Below are 13100 nucleotides of genomic sequence, written 5' to 3' on the forward strand. Positions count from 1 at the left end.
TTTTCAGACTATCTTATCCTAAGAAAAAGGGTATTTCATTTTTTTAAGCACTTTAATAAGCAAGCCTGAACTTTGTTCCTTTAGGACCAATTTGAGTACAGCCTCAGATTTCACCAGAAAGCCTCAGTTTGTATTAGTATCTCAAGACCTGGCTCAAAACCAAAACCAAAGCCTTACTCAGCAGCGCCTCACTCCTCATGGCAAATTCAGGATAAAGATGATTTTCTTCACTTCCCGACACAAAACCCAGCGCTTCCTTGTTTCTCTAACTTCCTTCCTGTGTCCTACCCCATTGTGAGGCCATCCCAAGTGACTTCTCCTCTCCCGCACCCTGCACTTCTATTCATCAGGAATTTCTCCCTTTTTCTCATTTTGGTCACGTGCGATCTAATCCTGCACCAAATCTCTAAAACTGGACTGCCGTGTCCTGGTACAGTGAGTGCAGAGGACGTGCAGGGAGCCCCGGGCTGCTGCTGCCTGTGGGCTTACCCTCAGGCAGGCCCTCCTCCTCCTCTGAGTCTCAGTTTCCTCATCTGCAAATGGGGCCGCTCTGCTGATTGCTTAGGGCAGCACGGAACCAACGAGGAAACCCGTGAGGAAGACCTTCACAAACAGAGGCCTTCCTCCCTGAGGAGCGCAGGCTGGTGCTGTGCGGTGACCACACAGTGCTGCGTCTCGTGGAGCAGGAAAGCTGCCGTAGACTGTTTGTGTCCCCAAAGGGCCTATGTTAAATCCCGACTCCCAGGGTGACGGTTCAGAGGTGGGGGCTGTAGGACGTGCTTAGATCACAAGGTGGGGTCCCCCTGGATGGGATTAGTGCCCTGATAAAGAGGCTCAGGGAGCGCCCTTGCCCCTTCGGCCGCTGGAGCACAGTGAGAAGGCGCCATCTATGAACCTCACCAGGTACGGAATCTGCCGTCGGTGCCTTGACCCTGAACTTCTCAGCCTCCAGGACCACGAGAAATAAATGTCAGCTGTAGCCGCCCAGCCCACGGTATTCTGTTCCAGCATTACCACACCAATAATGCACTTCCTCGCTTTCTATGCTGAAACTAGAAACCCGCACAGGGCGAAGCAGCCCGTGGGCCTTGGCACCACGCAGGGCAGGATCTTTGGCACGGGTTCAGAGGTCCACAACCACCGGCACACCCTGCAGCCAGGTGACCGGCCATTTCAGACGGCGTCCGTGAGCACCTGCACCCCATGGACTCGTGGGTCTGCAGAGTGAAGCTTTCAAATGAGAGCAGTGTCGAGCTGAGCAGGCGACCGCAGCCCTGGGCCCATCAAGTGAACAGCAAACCACCGCCCGGCCCTGGAGCACAGCGTGGACCAGGACTCGGCCCTGTCCAGGCAGCCCTGCCCCCCCGCTCCTCCGCACGGCCCCTGAGCGTGTCGCACACATCCGCTCCTGTCGCGTGACTCAGCTTACAGTCTCCTGGCCTGCCACCGTCAGGGGCCCCATCCTCAGGGCAGTTCAAGAGCGGGGGTCCAGGACACGCAAACACGGGGCCCCATGTCTGGCCTCTCCTGCCCCACCGCCCCTGCACATGTGACTGCTGTGTTTCCCTCCCAGGAAGGGATAACTCAGGCCCTCTGAGGGTCACAGAGGGCCTGGGAGTGACAAAGTCAAAACGGCACCCGACCTCTTTCTTCTCCACTTTCTTGCTTCTCATCTTTAACACGTGCAACTTCCCTTCCTACCTGTAAGCGCGAACCAGACAGATGGCACAAGAAAGTAACCAGGGCTTCCCTGGTGGCGCAGTGGTTGAGAGTCCGCCTGCCGATGCAGGGGACGCGGGTTTGTGCCCCGGTCCGGGAGGATCCCACATGCCGCGGAGCGGCTGGGCCCGTGAGCCATGGCCGCTGAGCCTGCACATCTGGAGCCTGTGCCCCGCAACGGGAGAGGCCATGGCAGTGAGAGGCCCACGTACCACAAAAAAAAAAAAAAGTAACCAAACAAGGGAGACGGCTGACTCTGGCTCCTGGTATTTCCCTAGGAAGATGGGCAAGCAAACCACCCCAGGAAGAAGCACCAGAGTGAGTAGGGCCTCTGTCTGGAAAACACGCATGACAGGAACCCAGGAGGGTAAAGTTGAAGTGGACAGCCATTGTGCCCCAGCCTCTCTGAGCTCCTTCTTAGGAATTCCACGTACTTCCATGTACCTGACAGAGAGGAAGCTCTCGGTCAAAGCCAGCCACCATCACCAACATCACCATCACCATCACCATCACCACCAACATCACCACCAACATCACCACCATAACCAACTATCATCACCACCATCGCCACCATCACCATCAACATCACCATCACCACCATCACCACTACCACCAACATCACCATCACCATCATCACCACCATCATCATCACCATCATCACCACCATCACCATCACCATCATCACCACCATCATCATCACCATCATCACCACCATCATCATCACCATCATCACCACCATCATCACCATCATCACCACCATCGTCATCACCATCACCACCACCACCACCATCACCATCACCATCAACATCACCATCAACATCACCACCATCATCACCACCACCATCACCACCACCATCACCATCACCATCAACATCACCACCATCATCACCACCACCACCATCACCACCACCACCACCATCACCAACATCACCATCAACATCACCACCATCATCACCACCACCACCATCACCACCACCACCACCATCACCACCACTACACCACCATCACCAACATCACCACCACCATCACCACCACCACCATCACCACCAACACCACCACCATCACCACCACCACCACCATTACCATCACCATCACCATCACTACCACCAAGGTCACCACTACCACCGTCCCAGAGCCCTTGATTTGATTCTAAAGAAGTCAAAATCCTGCTGCTGTGTTGCCCGCATCCTTCCACACCTACAGGGAATTCCAATTGCTCACCATCTCTTCCAACTTCCCTTCTTCAGAAAACCCTCTTCTTTCTAGCTTCATCTGGCAACTTTACAGGATGTGCATTTCCAGAATGCACAAGATAGGATCTGTGCATTGATTAATTAATTAATTAATTTAAAAGTATTATTTTCTTTGCAGTTTCCAGGACCAGACGCCTGGCTATGTGTTGGTTTGTGGTCCTTTGGAATCTGAGCTACATTTGGGGGCAAAACCAGGACACAGGAGGGCTCATTCTAAATACTGTGTGTTTGACTATGAAAATTCAAAGTTCATCCACTCGCTCCCTCCACACCCAAGACTGTGCACACAGTCCAACACAGTTCAGTTTCTGGGTCTCCACTGTGTGGTCGGGACAGTGCTAGACACCAGCCATGGGTTAAGTGCTACAATACAAGAAAGACAGTCCCTACCTCAAGGAACCAGAAACCTGGTGGGGTGACAGATTTACACGTGCCTATCTGAGTGGCAAACACAGCTGGCTGTCCACCCAACATCCATCCCCTCCCTCTTCCCTGTAACTGGAACCCCAATTCCAAAGTGCCAACGGCCGGGCCCACGAGATCCTTCTCAGCACCCCTTGCAGCTCGTGGGGGGGGAGCCGGGCAGAGGGCACGTGACCCAGCTCTGGTCAAACTGCTTTTCTGATAAGACTACAGATGCCATGGTGACTGCCCTTTGCTTTGACACAGGACAATGACTGCCACCTTGTGACCACGAGCTTAGATCCCTGATGAAATCAATGCCCACAGCTCCCTACCTCCAGACACCCTGCTGAGAAAAATAAACCCCTATTTGTCTAAAGGCCCCTGAGTCTGGTTTTCTGATACCTTCAGCCAAAACGAATCCTAACCAATCCCCCTCCTCAGCTGGTGAACCACAGAGGCCAAGAGCACTGCGGGGCCGTGGGGCAGGAGACAGCAGGCCAATGGACCCCAGCAGCACTTCCTGAGCAAGTGCCGTGTCCTGGTCCCCATCACTGGACACGAAGACCAGGGGCTCACAGCACGGCCCACGAGGAACTCACAGTCCAGTGGTGAGATGGACACAACCCTGAGAGCTGAGTCACAAGCACAAAGGGCTGTAGGGCAGGGAGCAGACTCCCACACACTCTGCCCACTTTTCCGCTCTCATCCCTCAGACAAAAAAACAGACACCACGGTCTCATGAGTATTCAACTGGTTATTTCATGTCCTGATCTACAAAGGAAATCATTAGAGAAAAAAGGACAAACGTGTAATGGATTGGTTTCTCAAACTGCTCCTTTAAAACTGTACAGTAGACGTACAAACATTTTTTTTTAACATTTGCTTTTAAGATTATACGCAGGAAATCATCGTCCATGAGAAAGTTACCTGAAAGACCCCTGAAAGTTTTCCTAATTAAACTGAAGAGCTGGTCTACCAGAGATATTAAATGAAATGCTTAACTTCCACCAAATCATATCCACTCTGGTTTATTCTAAGCCGAGTGATAACTACACGTAGCTCAAGTGCCACACCTAGTAGCGCGAATGCCACCCAAACGGTGAGGATACTGCAGTGGCAACGCCATGAAGCCAGGACTGGCGCGTCTTCTGCAGCTCTCACACTCCCGTCCCGAGCCCAGAAGACAAAGCAAGCTCGGGGAGCCCCTTCTGCGGGCCTCTAAAGGGCTGGCGAGAACCGATTACAGGTAATGAGAGGAGAGGAGAAGACACAGCCATAAATGTAGCCAGCGTACACAGTGGCAACTGCGCTTTGTGGGTTTTATTATTTTTTCCACGTCTCTCACTTTCAATAACATTGCGTGACCTATCATCGCGGAAACCCTACAGCGAGAGCGACACGGAGGGAGGAGCCGTGCGGAGTCCCCTCCTCCGTGGCGAGACTCGGGCGATCAGCCACCCGTGGGCCGGGCAGAGGCTCTGGGGGGAAGCAGGGCGTCAGTGACACGGGGACGGCACAGCACGGGGTCCGCACGTGTGCGACGGTCCTGGCTGCAGGGAGGATGCTGCCGCAGTTGAGCTGCATTTGGACGTCAGGAATAATTACTTACCTAGTGATTATTTTCACAGAAAGAAAATAAAGCCAGACTGGGAGGACGGCACCCACCCAAGTAAGGGGGGAGACGTCTCACTGGTGCTCGGCGACCCGTGCCCGCCCTGAGCTCGCACGCCTGGCACCACCAACCCCTAGAAAGAGACCGAGGCCTCCCTCCAGGGGTCGGGGGCAGAGGGACCCTCGGTCGGGTGATCCGAGGAAAACACGGCAGGATGAGAGGGAGTGAAGGCATGGAGTCGTTCGGGGGTGGGGGCGTGATGCAGGAGATCCTGACGATGAGGGTCTGTTCGAGCAGAGGCCTGGAGGAAGTGAGTCACGCAGGAAGCCGAGGCAGGGGGATGGCAGAGCACAGGCCCAAGCATGGACGTGCCGCTGCGTCCCGGCGACCGCAGAACAGAGTGAGGGGACGATGGGAGGGGGACAGGCAGGTCGTGGGAGGCCGGGCCTCTCGGGCGTCACCAGGCCGACGGCTGACTCTCTGAGTGAGATGGAGCCGCCAGACGGCTCTGACGGTACCTGATCCGGATCTCATTTCCGAAGGACTGCTGACGGCTGTGCCGAGCACGACGCCGGACATAGGTGCGCAGGGGCCAGCGGGGGTGGGCTGTCACCATCAGGCGAGAGGCGGTGGCAGGGACCAGGCGGTGGGCTGGAGGTGCTGAGCGCAGGAGACCTGGTGACAGCCCAGAGGTGGGAGTGGGGAGGAGGGAGGAGAAGACGGCGGGGGGCTGGGCCCGGGTCACCAGAGGGGGCACCGCTGTGCAGAGATGGGGGCACGAACGGTGACAGGTTCAGGGGGGAGGAGTGAGGGCCTTGGGAAGTCAACTAAGGCGACACGTCCAACCTAGAATCTGCCTTTCAAGGCAGATGAACTTTTTCAAAAATGAACTCCTTGTGTACATTCTTAACGAAAGCTGCTTTGCCAGTGTTCCTCCTGATGTCAGAGAAGATGCTACACGGGAGAACCAAAGCTGGGGGGCAATCCAGGAGAAGCGGGAAAGAAAGGTGGGGGAGAAGAGCCTGGACCCGTGGGCTCTGGCTTCCCTGTCCCCTCACAGAGACTCCCCCCACCCCGACTGGAGCCCGCACGCACTCTGCTCAGTCAGAATCGGCCTCGGCGGTGCTTCCCTGACAGGAGAGGCTCAGCCAACCCGCAGCCAGGGCCACGAGACGCAGTGACCAAGGAAAAGGCACCGGCCGAATGCTGCCTCGGCTCAGCCTGCGACGCGCTCGCCCCTCCCGCTGCTGCATGTGCGCCTACTACGTGCACCAGGGCTCTGTCCTGAGCTGCAGGCGGGGACTGCAGGGCTCGGGCAGCGGGGTGAATTCATCAACCCTCTTTCAAACCTTCTCTGTTTGTTTCACTAAAAAGTACTTTCTCCCCAAACCTCACAGCTGAGATAAAACCGGGCTGCAGGGGCTCCCCGCCGGGCTCCCTGGAGCCCCGCCTCTTACACTCCAATTACCTTTCAGAAGCTCGGCTGGCGGCAGGGCCCGGGGGGATCTGAGGAAGCGTGTCCAGCTGAACTGGCACCAGCAGGGCAAAGAACCAAGCGCTGCCCACACCTCCGCTGAGAATCGGGACGCGAGCACGCGGCTCAGCCAGCGGGTCCAGAGCGCACTGCGGCGGGCGCGACTGCACGCGACGAGACCTCGACTCCTCTCCCCTGGAGTCTCTGCGCTTGGGCAGCTGCCAGGGGCCCCCGGGGTGGCCGTCAGCGGAGCTGCCACCTTGTCCCTCCCACATCCTGTTGCCCCTCTGGGACCACCCTCCCCTTTCACAAGGCAGCAGGACAAGCCCGCACGGGCACACACACGCGCAACCTCCACTGTCCCTGGCTGGGACACAGCGGCGAGGCTGTGGGGCTGCGCCTGGTCCCACGGCTGACGCTGGGCACCGGCGGGCCACCGCCCGGACCTTCGGGAACAGGGGTGCCGGCAGCCCTGCCAGCACAGCCAGGCCACGCCGCCCGCCATCCGCTCCCGGTCCTCCAGCAAGGCCCTCAGCAGAGGAACGAGGACCCGGCCGGCATCGGCCCTGCCCTCGCCGCGGGGCCGCAGGGTCGCCCCTGCACCAGGGCTCAACCTCCCCAGCTGCGATCAGGAGCCGGCTGCTACCGGGGGCAGGCTCCGGGTGTGTCTGGGTTGGGGGGCGGTGCACACACGCATGCCAACACACAGGAAGCACAGTGCCCCGCACAGAGCGAGGACCCGAAACGCAGCAAGTGTGCAGTTATTTGGATACACTGCCTCGCCTGGCTCTGTTTCACCAGTACCTGATTCTGCCACCTGGTGAAAAAACACCCTTCTTGGGCGTGCCCCGGTTTTGTGTCCATCAGCTGTCCCCCTACGCCCGCAGCCCCTGGGCTCCAGCTGACACAGTCCTGGTGGCCCCTTCTCCCTGGGCCACCAGCTTCCCCTCTCCCAGTCGACCCCCCAATTTCCTCCCCGTCCCCACATCCCTGCACCTCCCCACTGCTGCGTGGCCTTGTTCCGCTCCCCTGGTTCCAGCCCTGCCAGAGGCTTTGCACAGAGAGAAAGCTGGGGGCCTCCTCCTGGCCTTCTCAGCCCTCCACACCTGCCACTCGCTGCCCTGCCGGCCTCCTTCCTCCCCTCCCCTCCCCTACCAGGCCCTGTCCATCCCCGAAGCCCCATCCCAGGGCAAGACCTCTGCACCCTGGCCCCTCCCTGGGAAGCTCCAGCCTTTACCCCACACCTCTGTTTTTCTCTCCACTGCGCCTACTACCTTCGGCCGGTTCCTGGAGTGCTGACTGCGTGCATCTGTCTGTCTGTCTGTCCCCGACACTCAACGTCAGCTCCTGAGCGCAGGGACCCTGGGGTCTGTTCCCGGTACACCCCCAGCACCTACAGCAACAGCAGGTGCTCTACGAACACTGGCCGAATGAAGAACTACGTGGGCACCTGACGTCAACCACCTCCGACGTCACAAGGACCCTGCAGGGGAGTCCCAACTCCCCCGTGATGGCTGATGAGACAGGAGGCTGAGTCACCTGTCACACTGGCTCCCAGGCTGCACTGCCTCCCCTTCCTGCCATCAGGGCCCCTTGCAGGCAGGGCTGTCCTCCAGCCCCGGGCCCTGAAGGGGCACCGAACTCAAACCCTTGCTTCCTGAGCGAACAACTCCATATCACCCTCCCCCGCCCCCGAAAAAAACCCTCTCCTCCCCATAGCCGTCTCCCGGCACACTCTCCGTCTTAAAGCCCAGCCTGGGTGCTCACGGGGTAACTGGACCGTGACCTTGCACCTGGCCTCACTCCCTCTGTGCTCGTGTCTGCATGTCCGGCACCAGGGCTGCGTGTCACACACGGACGACCTCAGAGCCCGGCTGCCACCAGGCGGTCACTCGGCAGGCCTTGGGCTGCTCATGTTTAGCCGATGGCCAACTCACATGCCGGTTCAGACGCACGTGGTCACAACGAAAGCCTCCAAGTGTCATTTTCTTGGGCTTCAAAGCAGGCAGCCTTTGCACAAGTAAATACTGAGTCAATGCTAAGAGCAGAGTGAGCTGTTAAGTTCTATTTGCTACTCTCACCCCTGTAAGGGAGCGCAAGCTGAGCAAAGAAGAACAGCGCTCTGACGGGCGGAGCGACATTCTGCAGGTAGAACTCTTCTGCGGGCGGGCGCTGCTCACGTCAGCGGTTTTCTTCTCCAACATTAGCGAATATTTGCCGCTTACATCTTTTACGCAATGTGAGGATAATACATCCCACTGTCTTCCGAAGCTATCTTAACTGCCTTATAAAAACAGGCAATTTGCCGGCTGCGTTTTCTCTTGCCACTAAATACAAATCCAGTCATTCACTTTGAAAGCTTTGGTTTTCGCTTTTTGGTGTTAGAGTTGATACTCACACAGAATTCTAAAGAAAGAAAAAAAAACCATAATCCCACAACCGAACAAAAGAATCTGATTTTCTTTTAACCTCTCAATCTATCCATATGTACTCACTCTCCCACAAGCCTTGAAAGCTTTACTTTTAAGTTCGATTTTATTTTCAAAAGTTACTCCAGTGACAAAGTCCCCTAGAAGATTCTAACTGGGGGCTCAGAACCTGACCCAGAACTGCAGTTCCCATCAGGCAATCTTGTTTTCACGAGCTATCTCCTTGCCATCTACCATTAGAGGCTGCTGAATGTAACCAAGAAAATATCTATGAAGTGGCCACATATGTCAATGTTATAAAAATCAAGTAGAGAATAAACAGGCCAGTGCAAATGAAAATAATCAGAAGAAGTAAAAGAACTAACTTTTTCTGAGTGCTTATTGAGTGCTGGCCACTCTCCCAAAAACTTCATATGTATCAATATTATCAGCAAAATCTGTACAGGTTCCCCCTACTATCCGAAAGTCGAGTGTTTCTATGAAATCTGACATAAGCTGAAATGGCGTAAAGTGAAGACGCAAGTTTTGCTTTTCACTTTTTTTCATGAAAGCAAAAGCCCTCTCCGGTTTCCTTCAGTTAGGGAAAACAGGTACTGAGGAGGCCTTCCGTGAAAGCAAGGTGGTGTAAAGCGGGTGACACCTGTGCTGCCACCGCTGTCCCTGCAGGTGACCGTGCAGGCTGAGGCCTGGAGGCTACGAGGCTCGCTCCAGGGCCCGTGCAGAGGAAGCCACGCAGGCAGCTGCCCCGGGAGCCCCACCCTCGCTGCCCACGCACAGCACTCCGCTCCTCACGCACGGTCCCCTTCCATCGGGCTCGAAGCACGAGACTTCCACGCACCAAGGCCCCCAAGCTCTCCCTCCCCGAGCTCCCCACGGCCAGGGATGCTCCAGGAATGTCAGGTCAGGGTGAGGAACAGGTGTTCTTCTTCTGTTAGAAGAACAGCTCTTACGTCTGTAATGAGAGCAAGTAAGGGCCCCTCGGGAGGGGCAGCGAATAACCGGCGTGGCGGCCGCAGACAGACGGGCTCACTGTCGACCCCGCACAGGGGCCACAGCCTCTCCCTAGCACTATCGGGAAATACATGGTTAAATTTCAAAGGTGAGCAGAACAGCGTTACATTCGTATGGAGAGGAAAGAAAAAAATGTATGTAACGACACGCAGACCCAAGTACCTCTCTACAAATCACCTCTGAATCACCAAAGGAACAAGAGTAACTTTCGGGGGGAAGAACTGGCAGACACCCCCTGAAGCAGGGATCAGAGCTGGCTTCATCGACCTCAGGACAAACCAGCACCCTGGCCTCCTGCTGCTACATCAACCGAGAAGGCAAATCAATTAAGTGCTGTTCCTACCAAAAACAGCCGGCCCAATTCTCACCAGGGGAATGTGAAACAAGACACTCCGAAGGGCCTACGCTCTTCCAAGACCACAAGGCGAGGCCGGAGCATCACTCTAGCTAACAAGACGAGAGACGTGGCAAACCGAACGCCACGCGTGATCCTGCAGTGGGTTCTGGACGAGGAAGAAAGGTATCACGGGTGCTACTGGACAAGCGTCAAGAAGTGAACGTGGGCCGTGCGTTAGAGAGCAGTGCCGCACGGATGTTTTAATTTCCTGATTTTGACAGCGATATCATGACAACATCGAGAGGGTGTCTTTGTTCTTAGGAAATAATGAAGTCTCGTGGGGCAGATGGCTCAAACGGTTCAGGAACAGCATGTCTGCACGTAAGCGCACACACACACAGAATGCAATGGGGCAAAACGTAAACAACCGGTGAATCTGGGCAAGGAGCGTACGGGGGCGCTCGTGCTGTTCTTGCAACTTTTCTGTAAATTTGAAATCACATCGAAATCAAAAGTTTAACACAACATGTGCGCGGACCATCTCTGGAAGATGACACCTGGACCCGGGCAAAGGGGGAGAGGCGAGCTGGGGAAGGGAAAGGGCTCATCTTCCCTCTGCACCTACCAAAAACAGCCGGCCCAAATCTCTGTGCCATGCGACTCTGCAGGCAAAAACTGAACAAAACTAAGAAGAAAACACCCACGGTGAGAACGGCACCCGGGCTGGAGCAGCACCTTCCGAGCTTCAGGATCTTTCCAAGGCCGCCCTCCTCCGGCCTCACGAACCGGGCCCGCGGCTTCGGCTTCCGCAGGCTCGTCCTGGGCCGCGGCCGCCTCCCTCCGCGGGCCTCAGGCGCCACCTGCTGGCCACGCGGGGCACTGCCCGCCGCGGCGCCCAGCCCGCGGAGCGCAACCGTGAGGGACTACAGCCACCTCCACCCTCCCGAAAGCTCCAGCATCGGGCAGAACGCCCAGTGCAGAGTGGCACTCAACAGGGATGAGATCCATAAATAGAAGAACACAGATCTGAGTGGAATTCCAGCAGAACTTGAAAGCAAGCACGCCTCAGCCTGGCTGCAGAGCGTCCAAGCGGGTATCACGACCCACGAGAACCATGCCTGTGACTGTCCTGTCCCCTGCTGGCCCCTCCACCCAAGATCTGTCTTGCCCCCTGCCCCTGCAGTGCCCACACTCTACGCAGACCCACTGGGCCCCTGCAGGAAGGTGCAAAGTCAGCCACGGTCAGGACGTCCGCCACCGGCCCGGATCGCCGGCCCCACGACCGCTATGAAGGACAAGGACGTCCACCCGGCCTGCCCTGCAGAGCTCCCCAAGGCAGTGCTAAGAAGCCAGAAGAGTGCAACTGGGCATTAAGGAAAACAGATCAGAAAATGCTGATCGAACTGCAGAGGAAGCACATTAATAACACGGTCGACAGTAAACTTTCAGGACAAACGGCTCTCGTCTTAGTGACCCACTGACATGAAACACAACAGACCAACCTCTCACCAGGTGAATTACACGGGGAGCAAGTGTGTTAAATGGCAGCAGACTGGCCTTCAGAGCTGCACCCCCTTTAGAAACGAGGCACAGCCGGCGTGGCCTCGCCCACAGGGGACTCACCAAGGTCTGTGTTGGGGCCGGCGAGGAGCTGTTTGAACTTGTCCAGCCGGGAGGCCTCTCTTTCACTTAAGGCTGAGCTGCTGAGGGTACTGGGCTCGGGCACCCCACCCAGTGCCACGGTCGCCGAGTGCGGGAGAGACTGGGATCTCTGCAGAGGGACGGCATCACTGGCGCTTCCTGCAGAGGGAGGGGGAGAGAACAGAGGTGAGGCTCCGGACACATCCACACCCACGCCCACCACTAAGGAGGCCTCACACATGCCTCGCTGCTCTCCCTCTGTGGATCCGCCATCACCGAGCAGCAAGGACCTGGTTTCTTGAGGGATAAAATGAACCTAGCTCACACCCATGGAGCGTGCCGGCCCTCCTGGTGGAGGGGTGTTCCACAGCGAAACAGACGCACCCCACGAAAAGCAAGACACTGACAACCACACAACCGGAGACCAGGTCTGTCAGGGCTGCCAACGGTCTGGGCCTGCCTGGGTGACGCACCCCGAGGATCTGCTGGTGTAGGGCAGGGGGGAGGATGCCTGCACGGGCCACCCGGGCCTGGCATGGAGGGAAGCCACCAAGGCACACGTGAAGGGAGCATGAAGCCCATGAAGGTGCTGAGGACTGTCTGAACGTCCCAGGTCTCCCCGAGCCCCAGGAGGGAGGTCAGGCAAGGACCGTCACCCAGAGAAAGCAGATCCGCCACTGCAGGTGGAGACGAGGGGCCACCAGAGTGCAAGCTTGCCCAGCCCTCACCCAGGCACCACTGACCTGACACACACTGAAGGGCTGCCCACAAGGACCCACAGGAGGGCCTGAAGTGACACTGTGCGGCACCCAGCACCCGGGACTGGGGACAGGCAAAGGAAAGAGCAGAGGGCCCTCGGGTCACTTGACAGAGAGCCTCCAGGGACCAGTACGGGACCCACAAGCAAGAGGCCCTGAAAGGCCCCCGGGCCCAAACCGCACTGAGCAATCGCATCCTCCAAAGCTGAGATTTAAAGTGCGGGGCTTCCCTGGTGGCGCAGTGGTTAGGAATCTGCCTGCTAGGCTTCCCTGGTGGCGCAGTGGTTAGGAATCCGCCTGCCAGGCTTCCCTGGTGGCGCAGTGGTTAGGAATCCGCCTGCCAGGCTTCCCTGGTGGCGCAGTGGTTAGGAATCCACCTGCCAATGCAGGGGACGCGGGTTCAAGCCCTGGTCCGGGAAGGTCCCACATGCCGCAGAGCAACTAAGCCCCTGTGCCACAAC

General features: G+C 57.2%; 1 protein-coding gene across 3 annotated transcripts in view; it reads right to left on the reverse strand.

Moving 5' to 3' along the window:
* The window catches only part of TBC1D22A (TBC1 domain family member 22A), a 326523-nt gene that overhangs the window by 280032 nt on the left and 33391 nt on the right, over window positions 1-13100 (reverse strand). For all 3 annotated transcript variants that reach the window (XM_032646231.1, XM_032646232.1, XM_032646233.1), the window contains exon 4: window positions 11864-12040. In XM_032646231.1, the coding sequence (XP_032502122.1) occupies window positions 11864-12040 (177 nt within the window). The remainder of the gene's footprint in view (window positions 1-11863; window positions 12041-13100) is intronic.

This window comes from Phocoena sinus, chromosome 10 (genome assembly GCF_008692025.1).
Source record: "Phocoena sinus isolate mPhoSin1 chromosome 10, mPhoSin1.pri, whole genome shotgun sequence".
In the NCBI taxonomy this organism is placed as follows: domain Eukaryota; kingdom Metazoa; phylum Chordata; class Mammalia; order Artiodactyla; family Phocoenidae; genus Phocoena; species Phocoena sinus.